The 22399-nt window shown below is 55.9% G+C and overlaps 3 protein-coding genes across 3 annotated transcripts; all 3 read right to left on the bottom strand.

Annotated features, from left to right (window-relative positions):
• Positions 1-350: 350 nt before the first annotated feature.
• RASIP1 (Ras interacting protein 1) lies at positions 351-11426 on the bottom strand. Its single transcript, XM_043996279.1, has 13 exons — positions 11331-11426; positions 10878-10958; positions 10635-10774; positions 9008-9729; positions 8229-8617; positions 7217-7861; positions 5050-5087; positions 4804-4955; positions 4247-4362; positions 3081-3324; positions 2798-2970; positions 1232-1379; positions 351-746 (listed from the first exon to the last, which is right to left on the bottom strand). The coding sequence occupies exons 1-13, from the start codon at positions 11382-11384 to the stop codon at positions 547-549; spliced, it is 3102 nt and encodes a 1033-aa protein (XP_043852214.1). The 5' UTR covers positions 11385-11426; the 3' UTR covers positions 351-546.
• A 1466-nt stretch (positions 11427-12892) lies between these two features.
• On the bottom strand, positions 12893-14461 carry IZUMO1 (izumo sperm-egg fusion 1). The gene is given in 4 exon segments (XM_043996281.1): positions 12893-13780; positions 13870-13944; positions 14108-14204; positions 14207-14461. Coding segments are annotated over 4 exon segments (600 nt in total). The 5' UTR covers positions 14342-14461; the 3' UTR covers positions 12893-13487.
• Positions 14462-15576: 1115 nt separating this feature from the next.
• LOC122749762 (galactoside alpha-(1,2)-fucosyltransferase 1-like) lies at positions 15577-18283 on the bottom strand. The gene is given in 3 exon segments (XM_043996280.1): positions 15577-16921; positions 16923-17518; positions 17521-18283. Coding segments are annotated over 3 exon segments (1095 nt in total). The 5' UTR covers positions 17717-18283; the 3' UTR covers positions 15577-16618.
• Between the last annotated feature and the right edge of the window lie 4116 nt (positions 18284-22399).

Below are 22399 nucleotides of genomic sequence, written 5' to 3'. Positions count from 1 at the left end.
GGGGGAGCTGGAAAAGCAGACACTTGGAAGGTTTCTCTAAAGAGGCTGGGCTTGAAGAAGGGCTCCAGGTTCTCCGAGGAGAGGGGCGGAGGCTTGGGGAGGGGAATCCTTGGATCTCCAGGAGGGCAAGGCTGCAGGAAGCCCTGAGGCACCTCTGAGGGTGGGAATTCCATGGACTCCTAAGAAGCGGCGCCTGGAGAGGGGAGCTTTGCCTTCTCGAAGCTTAAAGGACACCCCCCCCCCCGCCCCGCCCAGGATCCCTGGGAGATGAGGCTGGGGAGGGGGCGCTTGGCAGCCCGAAATCCTGAGATCCCTAGGGACACGTTCCCCACGAGGACACGCTTGGGTACAAGCTCCTAATTCCTTTATTTCTCCGGAAAACAATTACGGCACCCCAGGAAATGCCCAAGAACTTCAACTCCCGGCAGCCCCGGGAACGCCCCCGCGTGTTCTTTCCAGGCTTAGGACTTTTGACTAAGGAGGATGGGGGAGGGGCCGGGTGGAAGGAACTATAATTCCCGGCAAGCCCCGAGCGCAGACGCCCGATCATGGCGGCGAAGCCATGGGGAGAGCGTGGCGCTGATTAGCCGGCAGCTCTTTCTGCTCCAGGTCCCAGAGCAGGCGACGGAGCCTGCGCAGTTCGGCGTGCAAGGAATCATCCGTAACAGGCCCCGAAAGGCGCAAGCGCGAACCACCTAGAGGCAGGATCAAGGGCGGATGCGAAGAAAAGCTCTCGAAGATGTCTCCTGGCGGGGTGGGGAGGGATAGTCAGAGTGGACCTCAAAAACTTAAATCTCTAAAGGAATTGGGGTAGGGGTGAGGGTGCTCTGCCAAATCCTAGGTAACTGGAGTGGGTGCCCTCCTGTTAAACCGCCCCCTCCCGCGGCTCTCTCCGCGGGCCAAGAGAACTACAACCCCTGGGCAGCGTCTGCGGCTGTTTCCTTTCCTGGTAGCCCCACTGTTGCAAGGCTTGTCGGGATTTGTAGTACTTTGCACCAGACAGGCCTAATTCTGACCATGTGTGTTTGTTTGGTTAATGAAAAACGGGGGCATACGTAAAGCTGGGAGAAAGGGCTCCTGGGTCCGCTAGGGTAGGGCATCAGAGGAGCGTAGTTCAACGGCTGGAAGGAACTTCAAGGGTTCTCTAGCCAAGTTCGCTCATTTTACAGAAGAGGAAACTGAGGCCCAGTGATAGTCAGGGAGGGCGGGGCTGGTGGAGGGAGCTCCTCACCGGTGTCCATCGCTTCCAGCTCCGCTGATGGTGGCTCCCAGGCTGGGGGTGGACCGCGGCCAGGGCCCAGCTGATAGTTCCTGAGCACGTGGTGGAGCTGGGCAGGGCTCAAGGTTGGGTGCTCTGTCCGAAGACTGCTCCAAGAGGCCTAAGAGAGGAGCAGGGTAGGGGTGAGGGCAGGGGGAATGGGTGTTAAAGGTCGGAGGTATTTGGAGACCGCGGTGAACAAGAGGCCTACAAGTGATGGGGTCTAAGGACATGGAAACAAGCAAGCCCTATAAAGAACCTGGAGTTCTGCCTGACTAGTGTCCAAGGATGGGGCACACACCTGGGGAAGGGCCAGGGATCCCCGAGCTAGAACTGGAAGGGAGATCAGAAGTCATCTAGTGTAGGCCCCTAGCTTCACGGTGAAGAAACAGGCCCACCAAAGTTAATTGACTTGCCCCAAAACACCCACGTTAAGTGCAGGCCTGCTGCTTTCTGGACAGTGTTGACCACAGGTCATGTCTCCCTGTTACTCAACCTGGGATTTGCTAGGGGAGCTTCAATCCCACCAAGACAATGGGCCCCAACCAGGGTCTTGCCAATGTGGGCGTCTCTCTCAACAGCTGTCCTGTCACTTTAGGCTTTGCCCTCACTTCTAGTTCCAGGAATAGTCAATAGTCCCCTTGCTTCTGAGAAAAGTGTAAACATCCCCTCCCCCCAGGACTCCATTCTGAACCCCTGGGCTTCTAGGTTAAGATGCCCAGACCAGGGCTTCTTAAACTTTTTCTGCTTGCAGCCCCTTTATGCCTAAGAATTTTACTCCAGGGGCAGCTAGGTGGCGCAGTGTTTAGACAAAGCACTGGCCTTGGATTCAGGAGGACCTGAGTTCAAATCTAACCTCACACACTTGACACTTACTAGCTGTGTGTCCCTGGGCAAGTCACTTAACCCTCATTGCCCCACAAAAAAAAAACAAACAAGAAATTTTACTCCACCCCTGTAATATAGGTATATAAAATAAGCATAGATAACCTTTTACTGTTGCCACCTTTTTCTCAACCCTCACATTCAGTTAGAACCCTCCCCCCATATGTGATTGAAACCCACAGTTTAAGAAGCTTTGGCCTAGACCAAAACTGGCTTCTACTTTCTGCTATCCAGTTCAGCCACATCTTTCTGACTCTGCCTTCCTTTTCTATTATGCCGGGTAGATTTGTCCTGGCCACTCTTCCTGCCTAGAATATACAACTTATCTCTGTTCTTAGAATCCTCAGCTCCAGGGCTACCATTTACATGAAGCCTTTCCTGAGTCCCCCCACCCCCCACTCCACCCCAGTCATTGGGGCCACTCCTATCTCCTGAATTGAATCTGTGAATATGTTGTTTATCCCTTAGAACTCCCAAGTTTCTTGGGAGTGAAGAACTGTTTCATTTTGTCTTAGTAGCTCTAGTGTCCGGTGCTCACCAGATACTTGCTTAATAGTGCTTGTTGGTGATGAATTCATTGGCTCTTGTGTCCTGTCTCCCTGCCTGCCCACCTGCCCACCTGTCTGTCCCTACGAGGGGCTGGCGATTCATCACCTTGAGCAGGGAAGTTCTTGGCACACACAGTAAGTTGACAGCCATGGAAAGCTTTCGGAAGAATTCAGCTGCAATATCCCCCAGTCCTGCACCCTGAAGCCAGTCCAGAACAAGGTCCAGGTTGGTTCGAATCTGCACTGCCCGAGACCACTGGTAGAAGGGACGGCCCTGTCCTGGAGAAGAGGGGAAAGGAGACAAGAGCCAGTGATCCTCAGCAAGGGGCGGTCACCTGGCCCCGGGCTCCCTTGGACTTGGCCTCCCAGCCTCCCTCACTCATGCTCACCCCTCTCCATTAAGGAGTTGAGCAAAGATGCGTTGGAGAAGAAGAACAGGTAACCGAAGGTCTGGGACACCAGGTCTGGGTGCAGCTCACACTGTCGGGTCAGCTCCAAGGCCGTCTGGAACACCTCCAGAGTGGGCTTCAGCCCCGGGGGCATGGCGGCCAGTTCTGCCCCAGGACCCGGGAGCTCTGCCCCAGCAGTGAAAGGATTGCTGTCCAAAAGTGCTGGCAGCGTGGAGTACAGTGTCTGAACACAAGGGGGCAGAGGAAGACAGTAAAAAGCTGACAGCAACTCCCAGCAGCCCCCAAAGCCTGTCCAATACTAGGGACAGGAAGAATAGCCCCCAAGGACCTGGATGAGATGAAAGGTCAAAGGATCCCTGAGTGGCCTAGACCGAGAGGGAGACTGAGGCCCAAGGAGGACAGGGCCGCACTGCTTGGAATTCCTCCAAAAGGGAAAGAGACAATTGAGGAGGTGAGAAGGTGTGAGGAAGCTGGTTTGAGTCAGGACAGCTAGGGAGACAGTACCCCAAAGGAAGTGGGATGGCCACCTCGTCTGGAACAGGAAGCTGATTCAGAGTCGGAATAGCCATCCCAGCTGGGGTGGGAGCCAGAAATCGTCCATTCCTAGTACCCAGGGGGAAGCCAAGGTCCAGAAAAGGGACAGTGCCTGGCCCCAGGGCTCACAGCACCCCAACCAGGGTTCACCGGCCCCACTGCTGCTGGTGACAGGAAGGGAGGTCAACATCTACTGAAGGAAGCAAGAGGAGAGCAGCAGCAAGTGAAGTCCAGGGACAGGAAATGACCTAAGAAAATCAGGCATTAAAGGCAAAGCACAGGGCCGTGCAGTCACAGGAAGGGAGGCCCCGGAGGGCCAGCCACTGAGTGACATTGACAGGATGAGCCAAAAGCCTAGGAGGGGGTGAGACCCGCTTGGCCCCAGGACCCTCAAATGAACGGGAAATGAGAGCAATGACCCCTGTGCCAAGAGAGGGCAGAACAGCAGGAAATGAGGGCAGGGCTGCTGGGGAGGGGGAAGGGTGAAGCCTTGAGGAGGTCACAGGGCAGGGAGTGAGGTCAGCATCCATGGTGGCAAGTGAGGGCAGGGCTCTGGCCCCTGAGGCTGTGAGGAGGTCAAGAACAGGGCAGAAAGTGAGGGCCGGACCCACCTTGGTGAGGTAGTAGACTGACTGTTGGAAGGTGCACATGATGACCTCATCAAGCACTGCCATGGCCTCGTCACACAGTTCAAGGTCACTGCAGAGCTGGGGGTCTGAGGACAGGCCTGGAGTAGAAGAAAGAGTTGGGGACATACGGTGGCTAGGGTCCCCACCACCCCCCAGTGCTGGTGTGAGGGTTGTGTCAGAGGACAGCAAAAGATGCTAATCCCTAAAATGTAGGAGCTGTGAGCCTGCTGACTGCCTAGGTCCTTATAGGGGTGGCCATGGGCAAGAAACACCTACCCCTGAGAGGTGGAGGGCACCTAGGGCTAGCTCCTCACCTGGGGCGGTGGGGTCCTAGTCCCTAGATGTAGGGCACACTGGCTGCCCAGGTCCCTCTAACTTCCCTACAGGATCCCAAATCTCGGAGATGTTGGCTAGACCCTTGGGTTCCTTCCATTTGGGAGAGCCATAGGGCCGGAGAAAGCTGCCCCTGAGAGATTTAGGATGTGAGGTAGCTGGATTCTTGGGCTTCTGGAGGGCCAGGACACCCAGTCTTATCTCACCCTCCTGATCAGCCTCTTTCTCCATGTCCAACACCTTCTCCTGCACATAGCTGAGCAGCTCAGTGGTGTTCGCCATCCAGGACATCAGGGGCCGAAGCTCAGCTGCCACCGCCTCGATGCTGAGTGGTGCCTCTAGGGTGCCCTCTGGCTGGCTATGGGGGAAACACCTATGATCAGCCCCCACAGGCTGGATCCCACCCCAGAGTCTCCCAACTCTGACCCTCACCAACCCCAGTGGGGTCTCACTTCTCTGGCTGCCGGTCTCCAATTTCCTTGATCTTCTCCTGAGAGGAGCAAAGAGATTTGGTCAGGTTAGTGAAGGGGAGGTTTGGGGCCAAGGGACTGAGAACTGGGGTGGTGGATAAAGTGGGGTTTGTTTGCTTTTACATGCACAAAAAGAAGGGCATCAGGAAACAAGGGAGGGAATTCACCATGCTTTTGAGTCTGGGTCTCACCCACACCCCACCGTGTCCCTCAACTTGCCCTAGATGGGGAGGCCCCATCTGTGACTCACTTTTCTTCTCTGTAAAATAAGGGGTGATAATAGGTGGCCTCTAAAGGCCCTTTTGGTTCTGACATTCTTCTGTTCTAAAATAACCCCCAAAACCAAACACCCCCCCCACACGTACATAAAATCAAAGATACTGTTCTCAGGACTTGGCATTGTGTGTCTAAAATTCTAATAATCAAGATCCTGTAATTCCAGAGTTCCACATAGCCAAGATTCTAAAATGCTATAAGATCCAGAGATTCCAAGATCTTATGATTCCCAGGTTTTGTTAATCCAAGATCTTATGAGTCCAAGGTGTAAAGAGAGTCCAAGGTTGAGTCAACATCATTCCAAAGTCCAAGATTCCATAAGATCAATATGGGAATTTCTTTGCTTGACTATACCTGGTTTTTTTTTTTTTTGTGACTATACCTGTTTGTAATGGATTTTTTTTCTTGCTTTCCCAGTTGGGGAGTGAGGGGAGGAAGGAGGGTGGGAGGGACAGAATTTGGAGTCAAAAATAAGATAAAATTGAATTTTGAAAATAACCTATATGTCCAAGATTCTATCAGATTCTGAGCTCAGGATTATAAGTACAGGGGGCCGCTAGGTGGCGCAGTGGATAGAGCACCAGCCCTGGAGTCAGGAGGACCTAAATTCAAATCTGACCTCAGACACTTAACACTTACTAGCTGTGTGACCCTGGGCAAGTCACTTAACCCCAATTGCCTCACCAAAAAAAAAAAAAAAAGATTGTAAGTACAAAAGTGAAAGATTCTAAGAGGTCAAGATTCTATGTGTCCAACTTTTGGGTCCAAAATTATATGTGTCTAAGAGACCAACAGTTAAAGATCATCTAAGTCCAAGGTTCTACATGTCCCAGATTCTATAAGTTTCAGATTCTAGTAAATTCTTATATTCCGAGATCAAGATATTATGAGTTCCAGATTATGTGAATTCAATATCTCTCAAGATTATGTGAACCCGAGATCTCAAGAGTCCCAAATGTCTAAGATTTTGAAAGTCACCGATTTTGTGTCTAAGATTCCAAGAGTTCAATATTCGATGAGCCCAATGTTCTACATGTCCAAGATTCTGAATCTAAGGTTCTAAGAATCCAAGTTTCAAAGAGTCTCCGGTTCTAGAAATCCAAGGTTACAGGAATTCAGATCGACAGTCTGCAATCCTAAGGGTTTAAGTTGCTAGAAGTTCAAGGTTTAGTGTGGGGTTTTTTAAGTCTCAAATTCTAAGAGTTCAAGGTTCCTAGGTTATATGACTGCAAGGTTCCAAGAGCTTCCTGGAGGACCTGGTCCTCAATGATTCCAACATGCCAAGATTCTCTGAGACTGTCTTTATGTATTTGGACCTAAAGGCAGATCTATTGATCAAGGGGTGGGAGTTGGGATGGGAGTTGGAGAAAGGAACGTATCCACAGCCAGCCTAAGTCAAACCTAACAATCAGAGCTATCCTCCAATCCCAGTGTAGAATGGGGTGCCTTGGGAGGTCGTGAGTTTATTCTCACTGGAAGTTTATGTTTGTTTGTTTGTTTATTTTGCGGAGCAATGAGGGTTAAGTGACTTGCCCAGGGTCACACAGCTAGTAAATGTCAAGTGTCTGAGGTCAAATTTGAACTCAGATCCTCCCGAATCCAGGGCCGGTGCTTTATCCACTGCGCCACCTAGCTGCCCTCTTACTGGAGTCCTGAAGTTAGAAGCTAATCTCATGTAGTACATAGGACTCTGCTTCTGAGTCAATGTCTTATGAAGCTAAAATGATAAAATCTGGCTTCTCTCATGAGTAAAATCCAACAGTTCTGCCTCAGGGCCATGTCCGGGCTGCCTCCCCAGCCCTCCTAGCGCCCTGGAATTTGTTCCCTCCCTAGGGAAGCGCCCCAAGGATGCCGCGCCCCAAGGGTGCCTCACCCACACAGCCTCTTTGACGAGGCGGGCCAGACGACCCAGCAGCCGAGGCAGATGGCCAAGCTCCAGCTCTCGGGCTGAATGCTCCACACACATTGCCAGCAGAGTGGCCGGGCCCAATGCGGGCAGCTGCAGACCGGTCCCCGCCGCCCGCACGATCTCTCCTAGGAGCGCCTCCTCCTCCTTTGGCCTGAAGCGCAGGACGGGCTCTCTCCCATCCAGGTAGGCGGCCAGGGCCTCCCCCTGCTCCTGCAGCCCTCTCCCACAGAGGCGGCAACAGAACGCCCAGCCGGGGCCTGGCGGTGCAGCCAGGGGCCGAGCTGGGAGCCAGGGGGGGCGGCCAGCCTCAGCCACTCGGGGGTCCTTGTACAGGAAAAGGAAGTGTTCGCCCAGACCCAGAAGGTCCCCGGGCCTCAGCTCGGATTCTCGCAGTAGCTGCCCCCCATTGTGGGTGACAGCAGCACCCCGGGCTGGGCGCACGTGGGCTGGGCCCTCGGCTCCGGCCCTCACTGTACAGTGGCGGGCCAGGATGTCAGGCGCGTTCAGGAAGGTGTCCACATGGGGGGCCTGCCCTCCGCGGGCCCCTGAGCTCCCCCCACCCTGTCCAAACACGTGCTGTTCCCGAGTCATCACATACACCACGAATTCCTGGGGAAATAAGGAAGCAGAGGGTAAACAGGAGAACGCTAATGGGTCCCGACTCTGGCGCCTCATTCCAGGACCTCTGATGAATAAACACTGGCTAATTAGTTCCCAAGACAGGCGGCCTCTTTTCATGGCCACCTCTTCCCCCGACAGGCTCTCTCCCTAAAAGAACTCTCTCCTTCCACCTCAAAGAAGCGAACAGCTAGCTCAAAGTGGACTCTCCTTTCTGCTCCTCCGGGTAGTCTCCCCACTCCCGCCCTCACCTCTAGATGGATTCTCCCATATCTCTCCGCATCCCAACCCGTCCCCTTACGATATTGGCCTTTTACGCCTTCTGGAAGTTGTAGGCCAGCCGTCCGGGCGGCCTCACCTGTGCCTCTCGGTAACCCTTTAGCATGAGGAAATAGGGGCGGCTGGAGGGTGGTTGAATGAGATACTGCACCAGCTGGTCCCAGTCGGCGCTGGCATCTAAGGAGTCAGACTGGGCCGGAGCAGAAGCCGGTGAGGGCGAGCCGGGCTCCCCAGGCCCCGGGGCCAAGCTGAGTGCCTGCTGCCGTCGCTCTTGCTGCCGCCGCCGCCGACCCTGAAGGCTGAGCTCGGACACGCTTCTCCGCAGGGATAGGTTCTCGGACCGCTCTTTGGGGCCGGAGCCGGAGCCCGACGCCCCGCTAGGGGCTGGCCCGGGCCCCGGGCCCGACCCCGGGCCCGATGCTGCCCGCGATCGGCTCTTCGGAGGCCGCCATGATGGGCCCCCCAGGCCTGCAGGGCACGGACACCAAGAAAGATGCACACGCAGTCAGAGACAGTCAGAGACAGAGATGTAGAGACGCAGACAGAGACACCGAGAGGAATGGGGACGGAGATAAAGAGAGACTGAGGCGCAGGGGCTCAACCCGACGAGACACGGAGCAGAGAGGAGGAACAGAGAGGCCACCTGGGGACATTGGTTAGACAAACACAGAGACCTCAGGACATGGCGGGGGGGGGGGGAGCGTGAAGTGGGAGGGACAAAGACTCAGAGAACCCGGCACCAAGAGGAGCAGAGCCAGGGATAGAAAGGCTGGGGAGCAGAAACTCAGAACCGCACACTGAAAGCAGAGCCCAGCAGAGTCGGGGAGCGGCCCCGCCCATCTCCAGCCCCGCCCTCACCGTCCTCCTGGGCCGCAGCGGGACCCTCCTCTTCCAGCCTGCGCGCCTCCTCCCGGCCGCGCAGTTCGAAGCGCCGGCCCCAGCCAGGCCGCGGGCGCCACAGCTCCTGCACCAGCAGGGGGCGCTCGGAGTCGCCAAGGACACGCACGTGCTCTGCCCTCCACTCCCCAGCTCCTCCCGAGGCCGCTGGTGGCCTGCCCAGGGCATCACACAGCGCGAAGGCCTCGGCTCCGCCCCCCGTGACACCTTCACCGCCACCTCCAGGCAGCCCGCCGGTCGCCAGCCCGTAACGCTCTAGGGCCTCGGCCACCAGCTCGCGGGCTGTGGAGCGGGGCGTGGCCAAGACGCTCTTATAATTGGTGCCCGAGGCGAGGCCGCAGCCGAAGATCTTCAGTACGCCCGGGGCCGGGCTGGAGCCGCCGAAGCCCGGGAGACCCCACGAGGCCTGAAGGGGTTCGGGGCCCACGGCTCCAGCCAACCCCGGGAGCTTCTTCTCGCTGGCCCAGCGTTGGGCCCCACCCCCGGACCCGGTGCCCGCCCCGCCCCCGGTCCCAGTCCCTGCCCCTGGGCCCCTGAAGAGCTGGGAGATACGTCGGGCTCGGCTCCCGGAGGCACCCCCTGCTGCCTTCACAGCCCCGACGCGGCGCAGCTCCGGGCCCGAATGACCCGAAGGGGCTGGCGCGGGGTCACTGCTGCGGCTGCCAGTGTCAGAGGAGGAAGACCTACGGAGGCCAGGGAGACAGCAGAGATTGAGAGCGACAGAGACGCAGAGAGACAGAGAGAGAGGGGCAGAACGAGTCAAGAGGGAGGAGAGACAGGGCAGTGACAGGCTCAGGGAGAAAGATATGGAGAGAGGTGGAGAGACGGACGGAGGGAAAGAGACAGAAAGAGGTAGAGACAGAGAAACTAGAACAGAGCGGGAGAGGGGAAAAATAGTCATAGGGAGGGGGAGAGAAAGAGGGAGACAGAGAAACAGACGGACGGAGGGAGACAGAAAGAGGCAGATGGACAGAACGGGAAAGAGAGACAGACCATCAACGAGGGGAGAGACAGAAAGAGACAAAGCAGAAACAAGAACAGAGCAAGAGAGGGGGAATAGACAGTCATAGGGAGCGGGAGAGAGAAGACGACGGACGGAGGAAGGAAGGGGAGGGGGGAGAGAAACCAGAGAAGTGAAGTATAAGGTGGGGGGGGGGGAGAGACAGACACAGACACAGCCAGAGAGACAGAGATTCGTCCAGAATCTAAAAGGAAAAGAGGGAGATCCCTCACGAGACGCGAAGAGTGGGGGCGGGAAGGGCTAAGGGGGAGTCCAACACGCTGAAGCACGGGGGCGCACGTCTGAGAGCCCTGACACTTGGGGGGAAGGGAAGCTTTGCGCCTCTTTGATGTGTTAGAGTTAGGATGATGGACTCCTGGGACCCCGAGAGAAGAAGGAGGCGGGATCCCCGAGAGGGGCTCAAGTCCCGCTACAGTCGGGGTCTCTCTCGAGCCAGCAGGGCCGCCTGAGGCAGGAAGGGGTGGGGTCTCAGGTCTCCAACCTCCTGGATCCCTGGAAAGCTAGCGAGGACCTAGGGGATGGGGACTCCTGGGTCCATGGGCGGGGGCGGGGGTGACTCGCACTCACTTTACTGAGGCCGCGCTGGGCCAGCGGCGCCCCAGTTTCGCCAGCTGCTTCCGCGGAGAATTGATCCAGAGGCCGGCGGGGAGATGGAGCTTCCCGAAGCGGGGGCTCCCGCTCTCCTTCCGCTCGCCCGACAGCATCTCCTGGGGGGATATAAGACCGCCTGGGTTCTCAAGGGGGACAGGGCATCGGGAGAGGACGCCGAGGTCCCTGAGGGACCAGAGGCCCTGAACGCCAGGGACTCACCCTCCTCCCGAGGGCCCGCGGCCTGTGGCTCCCGAGTGACGCTTGGGTCCTGCTCCCGCCTGGCTCCTGGTGCTCCTGGCTCTGGGTGGGAACAGGACAGGAAAAGGCAAGAGGAAGCCGGGCAGGAAGAGCGGGGAGGGGGCGTCCTGTCAGGGGCGGGGAGGGGGGAGGGGAGCGAAGCCCGGCTCGGACCTGCACGACCCGGGCGTCCAGCGCCCCCCAGCGCTTGGCCAATTCTCTGTTTCTTCGATTTCCGCCCCTTTGGGGACCCAGCCATCCAAGTCCCAATACCACCCCCTTCAGGAATGAAAGGGACCCTGGAACTCAGGCCCGCGCCCTCGAGGATCCAGGAGACCCCTCCTAGACCTGAACCGCTGGACTGAGTGACAGACACACAAAAAGAGGACACATTTTTATTGACTGAAAGGTGGGGGGTAGCCGGGACCTCCGTACCCCTGGGCCGACGGTTCCATCCAGGCACACTGACTGTTGGGATTCCCATGGCATTGCTTCCCCGCCCGGCCCAGGTCTAGGCCCGCCCTGCGGGCGCAATAGAGGCTGGAAGGGAGGCAGGAGAGGGTGAGGCAGCCTGCGGCCCCTTCAAACCCTTCCCTCACCAGCCCCCACGAACCCCTTGGCAGTGGGTAGCCTGTGGGGCCCTGCCCCCTCCGCCCTATCCCCGCCCTGGTGGTGCCGCCCCATAGGACTCCACCCCTCCAACTCTGGCCTGGCCCGGGTGGTAACTACCGGGTCGGGCCGCGCCCAGTGCTCACGTCAGCGCCAGGCTCCCCAGAACCGCAGCCACCCCACCAGCGACTAGTCCGATCAGGGTAATGTTAGGATTTTGGCGGTGTTCTGGCCCGAGTCGGCGAAGACATCCCCGTGCCCCGTGCACGGCTCGGATTCAGCGTCCGAGCCGGAATCAGCCTCTGAGCCTGGCTCAGCTGCGGGCGGGGATTTAGTGGTCGGAGCCAAAGTCTTCCTCGGAACCGAAGTCGAAGTCATAATGGACTGTTCTTCCCTGCCGGGCTCCTGGTCAACTGTGGGGCGGGGCCCGTGACCATGGAAAGTCCACTGACTGGTCTGGGTGGTCCGAGTCGGGGAGGCGGGTAGACTCGGACCCACAACCGGATTCGGGTGTACACTGGTCTCAGTGCTCGGACTGGGACTAGGATTCGGCCTTTGGCCAGAATCGGAGGGTTCGGGTTCTTCCTCCTCTTCCGGAGTCACTGCGGGGGGGGGGGAGGGTGGTCAGTGAGGAGGAGTCAGACCCAGCCCCATTCACATTGCCCCGCCCCCAGGGACTAACCCCTGCCCGCTCAGGGCCGGCTCCCCACAGCGCGACCAGCCCCCATCCTCTGAAACCTTCCTGAGGCCTCACCCCAGGTGGTAGCGTGTACGTGGGTCTGGGAAAAAGAAGGCTGACCCTTAACTTGGTAGGTGATGGACTGTGGCTGGGTTCTGCACGCGACGGTGCCCAAGATGCAGCGAATAGACACCAGCGTCTTCCAAGGACACCATGGGCTTGGTCAGGGTGGCCTCCTGGCCCCGCCTTATCAGGACTTCTGAGCCATTTGGCCAGACCTGGCCCCAGCCCCCGGGAATGGACACTGAAGGGTCAGGGCAGCTTGTATACCGCCTGGCTGAGGGTTCTAGGGTTCACAGGGACAGGAACGACACGGAGCCCGGAAGCACCGGTGTCATCGGGGTCACAAATGGGTGCCATGGGAATCCCTGGATCACTCAGGGGCCGAGAGGGTCCTACAGGTGTCCGAAGGGGGCAGGTCACTCAGAAGCTAGTGCGGGTCCCACGGGTGTCCCTTGGGACCACTCCTAGGGTCAGTGGGGTCCCCTCGAGTATCTGAGACTAAGTACCCTGTAGAATCTGTAGTCGGTGAGCCCTTCGGCTGCTTTATGCCAACTCAGCTCACAGTCCAAGACCAAGTCCCCGTTCTCAGTCACCCGCACGGTTTGTACTGTAGATAGGAGTAATTGTCAGCGTGACGCTTGCGACGAGGTCCCGCCCCCAGCCCCTGACCTCCTCCCCACCTTCCAACCCCAGCTCACCACCGCAGTCATTAAGATTTTTGAAAGGGCGTGCACCTGCTTCTCGCACCCATAGCACCAGATGAGGGTCTGCATCATGAGGCCTGCGAGGGGTGGGGGGTAGGCGTAAGGGCGAGGAGGCTGGGCAAAGGGGCTGGGAGGAGGCGGGGCTGGGAGATGTCTCCAGATCCCCAGCGGGCAAAGCCGGAGATAGGACAGGACCCTGAAGGGTGGCTGGAACTGGGCCCGGGATAAAAGGGGAGAGCCAGGCGCTCACCGCATTTGTTGGGACAAAAACCTGTGGGGAAGAAGAGATCCGAGCTTACCCAAAGGGCAAGGGGTATGTGACTGGGGGAACGAAGGGCCTAGATCCTCCCGAGAGATGCCACAGAGTAAGCCTAAGATTCCCTGAGGGCACTGGAATCACCGAGGTCACAGAAGGGATGGGGCTGGGGCCCAGAACCCGGAGTCCCCGTAGATGGAGGGTCAGGGCAAAGGGTGCTGGGCTTTCCGGTGGGGCGAGGGCAAAAGGCACAAAGCTCCCCAGGAGGAATGTTGCAAAGGTCATAGGGCTCCCCGAGGGGAAGGGGGCAAATGCTTAGGGATTTCTCGAATGAGCCGACTCCCTGAGGGTGCGGGAGCAAAGACGCGGGAGCTCCCCTGGGCTCTTCGCAATGGTCTCAGAGCTCCCTGTGGGGGCAGGGCAAACGCCGCTGGGCTGCCCGAGGGGGTGCGGGCTGGGGAGCAGGTCCTCCAGGGCTCTTCCTCACTTTCTCTGTAGAATTCCCGGACCAGGCGGGCGAAATTCTCCTTCTGCATATGCAGCGTCCAGGTGAGCTCCTTCAAGAGGAAATTGTCTGCAGGGAGCAGGGGGCACACGGTCCGTGAGCATCCCTGGCTGCCCCCTTCTCGGGCCTGATGCCTGGAGCCCCTAGCCACGACCCACCTTTGAGGTCGCTATCTTTGATCCGCTTCAACTCCTTCAGGAAGGCCCAGGACGCTTTGCTCAGCGTGGGTTCATCTATAGAAGGGGCGAGATGGGTCCCAGGCGTTCAGCCAGGCTGGCCGACACCTTCCCCCTAAACGCCGCGCCACCCCCCGCCCCCCATCCCCGGGCCACCGCCGTCAGCGGAGTGCGCTTGCGCTGCATGCAGGTACCCTGGATCCCGGGGGCTGCTCTTCACCTATGACGCCCTGGTAGGAGTTCTCCTGAAAGGGCAGCTCGCTGAACTGGCGCACAGTCTCCTCCAGCCGGTTCATGAAAGTCTGCAGGACTTGGGGCCCACGTCCATGTGACTGGGCAGGTAGAACTGCTCCAGATCTCGTAGTCCTGCCACCACTGCGGGGTCGCAGAGCAGGCATCCCCACGCTCCACGCGGGCTCAGGGCCAGGGCCAAGACCGCGAGCCAGAGGAGCATTGCGGAGCTTAGGAGACTGCCCTTGCTGGTGGAATTCACCCAGCTCGAGGGATTCCCTACAGGGCTCCCTCTGGGCGTGTCCCTAAATGCAATGGTCCACAAGCCCTGAGACTGGGAGTTCCACGGGACCCCCAAACTCTGCCATTGAGACCCCAAAGTGAAGGGGGCCCTGGACATGTAACAGGACCCTAGGATGGGAAAAATCTCCAAGCAACCTGAAACTGAAGAGCCTCCAACTGAGGGGGTTTCTCTACATAAGATGGGGACACCTCCTGAGCCTTTGATTGTGAAGTTATCCTCAAGGATAACACCGTAAAATCGGAGGCTTGGGAATCACTCAGGGGCTGGGGTGTGACCTATTTCCTGGCTCCTCCCCTCCTCTCCCCAGGGAAGGCGGGAAGGCGAGAGAAGGTCCCCGAGGGGGACTGCCAGGAGGGAGGGAGGGGCTAGGGAGGGGTTAGCCTTGTCTCCTCAGTCCAGAAAGCCGCCACCTACCTTGCAAACCCGCCGGTTTAACTACATTGCCCATAAGTCACCACGGTTCGGGGAGCGGTCTTCTGTAAGGGCACGGCTCCCTGGGCGCTGCTGGGAGCTGTAGTCCCAGTTTCCTGGAAAGCTGATGGGGTGGAGATCCCAAGCCAGTCCCCTCTTCTTTGAGCTCCAGTAGAGAATCTCTAAGCCCTTATCTGGTTCCGGGAGTATGGGCCAGGTCAGGAGACTCCCATGTGGACCGTTCCCTTCTCCAAGGAACTCAGACACCGCCTCCCTCCCAAATATGTTCTATTGGACACTCATTGGTGGGCGACCGAGGTGCTAGGCAAGAGCGCCTCTCTGTGACCTCACAGGGCTGTGGAATCCCGGACTGTGACTGAGAGACCCCAAGGGGGTCAAGCGCCTCTCTTCCCACGCCCCACTGGAGGCTGAGTGGGGGGTTCGGTACCGGGACTACGACTCCCAGCAACCCGTGGGACAGTTGCTTCCTTGACCGAGTGAGCTCCGAACCCAGGGCACTTCTGGGAGATGCAGTCAATTTCGTGTAGTGTCTGCATTCCATTAAGACAAGGAGCGCCTGGGTCCCAGAGCGGGCAGGCACTGGGAGGAGCGACTCGGTCCCGGAGAGGATGGGCACTCAGGTAGTGTAGAGAGTTTCCAGCGCCCCCGCAAGGGACTAGAATTTCCAGTTCTCTGACTGGATTCTGGAAGTGCTAGTTTCCTGGAACAGGAGGCGCCCGGACCCTTAACTCCCAGGAGCCTCCGGGGCTCACCCACCTTGGAAAGAGTGAGGATAACAGGCCAGCGCTCCATAGGAGTGGCCTCCCCCTCCCCGAGCTTCAGGAACACCCTGTCCCAACACAACGGCCCCCTCCTTACAAAATAAAGGATTAGAATGTTCTAGAAACAAGGCTTTTTAAAATTGGCTTTGTTTTTCTTAAATGTTCTGCAATATTTAAATCAATAAGATAATTCCTGGACCACTCCTCTCTCCCCCAGGTTTTCTTAAAGGAGTCTGAGGCTTGCTTCCGGTCTCTGTTCCCAGCTTCTTTCCTCTTGAGGCACAGGTGGGGGATAGAGGTGAGGGGGCCCAGGTCTAGGTCCCAAATCTCACTTTTGGTGGCTAAGGCTAGCTAGCCCATCACCTGCCCAGCTCTTCTTGCCATCAGTTTCCCCCCTCTGTAAAAGGAAACAAGAGGCATGGACATTTTGCTGCTCTTAGAATTCAGTCCCCAGGGGGCAGCTAGGTGGCATAGTGGATTCAGGAGGATCCGAGTTAAAATTTGGCCTCAGATACTTGACACTTACTAGCTGTGTGACCCTGGGCAAGTCACTTAACCCTCACTGCCCTGCAAAAAACCAAAAAAACCAAAACAAAACAAAAGAATCCCATCTCGAGGTCTAGAGCTCTTCCTGAAGGGGTCTCAAAAATGGCCAGTCTAATACCTTCATTTTGCAAATGGGGAAACTGAGGATCAGGACAGGGAAACCATTCACCAGGTTACCCAGGGCCAGGATGGGAACCCATTGATCTTGGATTAATGTACATTAGCATCCATCAACAGGGAGAAAGAGGTTGCCAAATCTTGGGGTGTCTTTCCCTTTGGGCCCATACCAAAGCTTGGGGGCAATGAACCCTTGTCCATCCCCAAAGGACAGCATTGTGGGCAACTCTAGAACCTGAAGGAGATCTCCCAGTCCTGGAGCTGGGATCCTAGCTCTCTCACTATTAGTGAGAAACATGAAGGCTCCACTGTCACTGAACTCAGTGGAGCTCCAGGCAGATCAGTGCAGGAGTGGGGAGAGGTCTGCAGGAATGCCCACCCACTCTGGCAGGAAGGCAGCCTGAGGCTTGAATATAATGCAGGAACTGGGAATCAGGGAGGGTGTAGTTGCCAGGTAGATGGTCTCCCCTGCAGCTAGGTAGGCAGCAGCCCAATAGCCAAAGGTGCCGATGGTCATTACTGTGTGTTGCATTGAGTGAGCAGCGCAAAGTCAGAGGCCAGGCACCTCCTCATCTCCATCGCCAGCAAACACCACATCACCCCTGGAGGGATCAATGTTCTCTCGGCACCACTTCATCCCGTTTGCTGGTCACCACAAAGACCACGTCAGGGTAGCGCGCCCGGAACCAGGACAGGGCCTGCTCTAGGTAGGCACGGTCAGCCACCACACCTCGCCAGTGCTTGGGCATCATTTCCACATAGTCGCCCCTGCGGACGTGGACTCCCACAAAGGTGAGGCTTCTGCCCTTGCCCCGGCTGTGTTGGACCCAATGCAGAAAAGCCTGTGCATCTTCTCGGATGTGGTGGTGCAGTGAGAATTCCCTGTGGATCTCAGCCCGAAGGTGGTGGTAGAAGGTCCAGGAACAAGGGAAGCCAGTAAATTGCAGCATGTCCTGGCTGCCCAAGTGGGCATACTCCTCCGACATCCAGTCTCGAAGAGGGTAGAGGTGCCAAGGCACTCGGGCAGCTACCTCAGTGTCTAGCACAGGGAGGGTGAGCTTGAAGACAGGGGCCAGGGTGGCATGCATGTCTGGCATGATGAAGGCTTGCTTCCCATTCAGCTTGGCCAGGGCATAGAGGGTGGCATACTGGCCCATCTGGTTTCCAAAACGCCCCTCTGGCTGGATAGTCCAGATGCCAGGCTCAGGCCTTGCTGCTGGGTTGTGAAAAGTTAAAGATCATTGGGGCCTTGCGGCGTCCCCGGCAGGCAGAAGAGGGCCACTTGGGTTAAGCCTGGGCATTGCTTGTGGCACAGAGCAGAGAAAACCAGTTTGGGGGAGAAGCTGCCTTTCCAGAGGTGGAAAAAGAAGGAGGTGACAGAGAGGAATGAGGCACCCAGGAAGGCCCAGCACAGTTGCCGGCGAGAAGGGATCCACATAGTTGTGGAAAGAAGCCGGGAACTTGAGTCTGAGATGCCGAGGAGACAGGCACTACCCAGGGAGAAGGGACAGGATGGATGGGAGTAAGCACTTACTGCAGGGTGTGTCCGTCCCTGAGAAGGGGGTGGGGAACGGGGGCTGTCACCCAGTCTAACTCACCTGGGCTCCAGGCTGGGGCCACCGTCTTCCTGCAGGCAGTCAGAGGTCTAGGCAGCCCCTTCGCCCCCCAGCCTCACTGGGTGTGGTCACTAGAGCGCTCTAAGGCGGAAAGGGAGGGGAGATGGAGCTCCGTCCGCCCTGGGTAGTGCTCTTTCTTCCCTTCGGACCAGCCTCATCCTTGTGTTGCCAGGCAATGCCGAGCTCCCAGCGGCTTTGCCCAAGCCGCACGCTTCCCTCCGGGGCCCAGGCGAGAGCCCCGCACTCCGATCTGGGGGGTAGATGCTGGCTCCTCTGTCTCTCAACCCCGGCGACCTATCCTCCAGCCACAGACAAAGCTCCACTCCAGGGAGGAGGCAGAAGGGGGCAGGGCCAAGGCGGGCAAGAACCCCAGAGCCCAACCTCTAGCCCAGGTGGGGTGAAGTAGGAAAGGGAGGGAACGCCTGGAGGGTGGGGGAGGCTAAAAGAACAGGTTCCTCCTGTTCAGTGTGGGGGTGGAGAGGTGGGGCGGGATGAGCATGAATGGAATGTCACGTGACTACTTTGTTTCTCTTCTTACCTCCCTATTCCAGAAGAGGGGGTACCCACCTATCCTGGAAGGACCCCAACTTTGGACTTTCTTCATGACTTCTCCCTTTCTCTAATCCCATATATCCAATCGGCGGTCAGTGAGTCAGCCAATAAACACTTACGAGGCGCCTACTATATACCAGGCATTGTGCGACGCAACGTCTTGGCCACTTACTTCCCTAGTCCAGGAGTCCCTTATCACCCCTCCCTCGTCTCCGTGCCTCAACCTTCCTCCCCCCCACCCCGTTCCCTCACCACCCAGTAAATTGGCAAAAATAGCCAAAGAGACAAAGAACTCAGGATGAGCTCAAGGAGTTTGTGGGAGTACGTGACTTATTATCCCAAGTGACCCGCGAGCCTAATCTGTCTGACTCCAGGCTCCGGCACTTTTTGCACGGTGGCGCGCCCCCTTGCGGCTGTCACGTCACCTGCGGGGCTGTGGGAAGCCCGGCTCATTCATGCGTACTTGGCACGGTGAATTGGTCCAATCTTTTTGGAAAAATGTCCAAGTCCTTTGGCTCAGATATTTCACAGCGAGGCACCTACCCCAAGGAGGTCATTGACAAAAAACGGGCTTCTCGCTCTACACCAAAATATTTGCGATGGAAAAGAAATGGAAATCAAGTGGGTGCCCTTTGAGTGGGGAAAGTCGGAACTGGTCCATGAATGCGATGCAACACTATTGTGCTGAGTGACTCACGTGAGCTGCTGCCCAGATGCAACCTTTTACTCGAAGCCTCCCCTAACTCTCCTTAATTCCACTGCCTTCGATTCCTGATCATTTCCTGTTTGCCTGTTGTCTTCCCCTATTGGATTGTAACGTCCTTGAAGACTCTGTGTGTGTGTGTGTGTGTGTGTGTGTGTGTGTGTGCCCGCGTGTGCTCTTTCTGTATCACAGATCTTATCGAAATGACTAGCACATAGAAGGAATTTAATGTTTATTCATTGATTTATGATTAATATTGTCAATGGAAAGAACAACTGTCACAAAACAATTGAAACCCAATCTTGCTAAATTATAAAGACCAAGTCTACCCCCCAAAAAGAGATGGGAGGGGGCAGCTAGGTGGCACAATGGATAAAGCACTTGACCTGGATTCAGGAGGACCTTCGTCCAAATTCGGCCTCAAACACTTGACACTTACTAGCTGTGTGACCCTGGGCAAGTCACTTAACCTCAATGCCCCGCAAAAAAAAAAAAAACCCTGAAAAACAAAAAAATAAAACCCCCAAAACCCCCAAATGTAAAAAAGATATTTTGTTTTGTTTTTGTGGGGCAATCAGGGTTAAGTGATTTGCCCAGGGTCACACAGCTAGTAAGTGTCAAGTGTCTGAGGCCATAGTTGAACTTAGGTCCTCCTGAATCCAGGTCCAGTGCTTTATCCACTGTGCCACCTTGCTGCCCCCAAAAATATCTTTTTAAGGGATGACTCTCTGGGACAAAGAACATGGGAGAAATATAGTCTATATAAAAATAAAAGATACCAATAATACATATAATTTTCTAAATTATTATTTAACATTAATTTGAAAAAAAAATGTGTTCCAAAATTCTCTCCCACCCATTCCCACCTGTTGTGAAGGCAAGAAGTGTGATGTCAAGTATACATGTGAAATCATGCAACACATATTTCTACATTTGCCATCTTGCAAAAAAAAAAGCAAGAAAAGTTAAGTAAAAGAATTGTTTCAATCTGCATTCAGACTCTATCAGTCCTTGTCCTCTCTCTGGAGGGAGATAGTGTTCTTCACGAGTCTCTTGCAATGGTCTTGGATCACTGTATTGCTGATAATAGTTAAGTCACTCACAGTTGATCATAGTACAATGTTGCTATTCCTGTGTTCAATGTTCTCCTGGTTCTGCTCATTTCACTTTGTATCAGTTCATAGAAGTCTTCCCAACCTTTGAAAGCATTCCCCTTGATTCTTATAGTACAGTAGTATTCTAATCATAACCATATGCCACAACTTGTTTAGCCATTCCCTGATGAATGAGCATCCCCTCGATTTCCAATTCTTTGCCACCACATAAAAAGGGCAGCTCTAAATATTTTTGTACAAATGGATCTTTCTCCCCTCTTTGTTTTTAATCTCTTTGGGATACAGACCCAGCAGTGGTTTTGCTGGATCAAAGGGTTTTATAGCCCTTTGGGCATAGTTCCAACTTGCTCTCTAGTATCACTGAATCAGTTCACAACTCCACCACCAATCCATTAGTGTCCTTATTTTTCCACATTCCCTCCAACAAACGAAACATTTTAAGAAGTGTAGTTCTCGGGGGCAGCTAGATGGCGCAGTGGTAAAGCACCGGCCCTGGATTCAGGAATACCTGAGTTCAAATCCAGCCTTAGACACTTGACACTTACTAGCTGTGTGACCCTGGGCAAGTCACTTAACCCTCATTGCCCTGCAAAAAAAAAAAAAAAGAAGTGTAGTTCTCCTGGGGCAGCTAGGTGGCGCAGTGGATAAAGCACTAGCTCTGGATTCAGGAGGACCTGAGTTCAAATCTGGCCTCAGACACTTGACACTTACTAGCTGTGTGACCCTGGGCAAGTCACTTAACCCCAATTGCTTCAAGCACCCCCCCCAAAAAATTATAGGTCTCCTAATGCCACCTTCCTGCTCTGTTGATTCGAGCTTAAAATGTTATTTCTCTTTAAACTTTTCCTTCTAAAATTTGTTTCTGTGGATGTTTGATCAAGTACATAATTATTGAAACCACAATCCACATGGATCATTTGTCAGTAAGTGGATCTATACACATTGGAGGTTTCTGAGCAGGATACAGGGTCAGAACTACTCAGAGGCCACTGCCCCAGGGTGTGTAGTCTCGGCCCCCATCCTTTGTTAGCTCCTCAGGGATCCAAATCTTGTTCTCCCAGCACCCAGTTTGCAGAAGCCAATTCCTCAGATCTTCTGGCTTCACCACGATTCTGGCCCCATTCGTCAGAAACTCTGGACCTGAGATGTCTAGTTCCCATCCCTCAGGGCTTCAAAGAACCAGGTGGCCCCTCTCCAGGTATCTGACATCCCATCATCCTTCACTCCTTGGGGACCCAGGTTTCAGACCCCATTCTGAAAGGACCCAGGGATGCACGTCCCATCTGTCATCCCCTGGCAATCCAAGCGCCTGGGACCCTCCCCCTCATCTCTTCGGTTTCTAAATGACTCTGGTGTCTGCTTTGCCAGCCTCCTGCCCTCCCCGCCAAACCCTCAAATGGATGTCAAGTTTGCAGAAGACCCTGACTCTCCCCAACCTCCCAAGGCCCATCCATAACTCAGGGAGCCCCAGCTGACCTCACCAGCCTCCTCTTGTTCCCAGGCCCTAGCCCTGACCCTGCCCAGAACCCCAGAGTCAAGGGTCAGGCTGGGAATTTTCCTCTCAGGAAAAATCCCTGCTGAAAGAAATGCGGCTATTGCATCAGGAGGCCGCGAAGGTCTCCCATGACCTGTGCTGCATTTGTTGGGGCATGGCCAGCAGGGGGCCTAGGCTTGAGGCTCTGGACCCTGGGTCAGGGAGACCTTCCCCAGAAATGGGCTTCACCAGCTAGCTGTAAGTTACCTTTTCTCACCCCTTCCTCCGTCCCCCTCCTAGCCAGTAGGTGCCCTGGAGGGACCCAAGTGGGTGCCAAGGAACCTAGGCCCAGCTCCCTGGACCCCCAGGCTCAGCTCCTCCTAAAAATCTGGGTTCCCACCATCCAGGGACCCAAGCGTCCAGGTCTCCCCCTACTCCAGGACCCAGGGATGTGGGTCCCTACCTTTTCATGGACACAAGTGAACAGGGCCATAACTTCTCAGGGACCCAGATGTCTAGTCCCCTCTTTCTCAGCGATGGAGGTGTCCAGATCCCCCCTCTTTTGGGGGATCCCAGTATCCAGGCCCCATCTTTTAAAGGGCCTTTGAATATAGGTCTCTGCTTTCTCTGATTGAGGCATCATAGCAACCCCCCCCCCCAA

Source organism: Dromiciops gliroides, chromosome 3 (genome assembly GCF_019393635.1).
Source record: "Dromiciops gliroides isolate mDroGli1 chromosome 3, mDroGli1.pri, whole genome shotgun sequence".
NCBI lineage: Eukaryota > Metazoa > Chordata > Mammalia > Microbiotheria > Microbiotheriidae > Dromiciops > Dromiciops gliroides.
Note: the sequence above shows the minus strand (reverse complement) of the source record. Positions and strands in the feature narration are given on the sequence as shown.

Coding starts and splice junctions, on each gene's coding strand:
- RASIP1 (XM_043996279.1), bottom strand. CDS start 11,384: ATGCCATGGGAATCCCAACAGTCAGTGTGCCTGGATGGAACCGTCGGC. Junction 10,959..11,330: donor ATGGAACCGTCGGCCCAGGG/GTACGGAGGTCC, acceptor GTTCCCACCCAG/AGCCAGGAGCACCAGGAGCC. Junction 1,380..2,797: donor CAAGAACTTCCCTGCTCAAG/GTGATGAATCGC, acceptor CTCCTCTCTTAG/GCCTCTTGGAGCAGTCTTCG.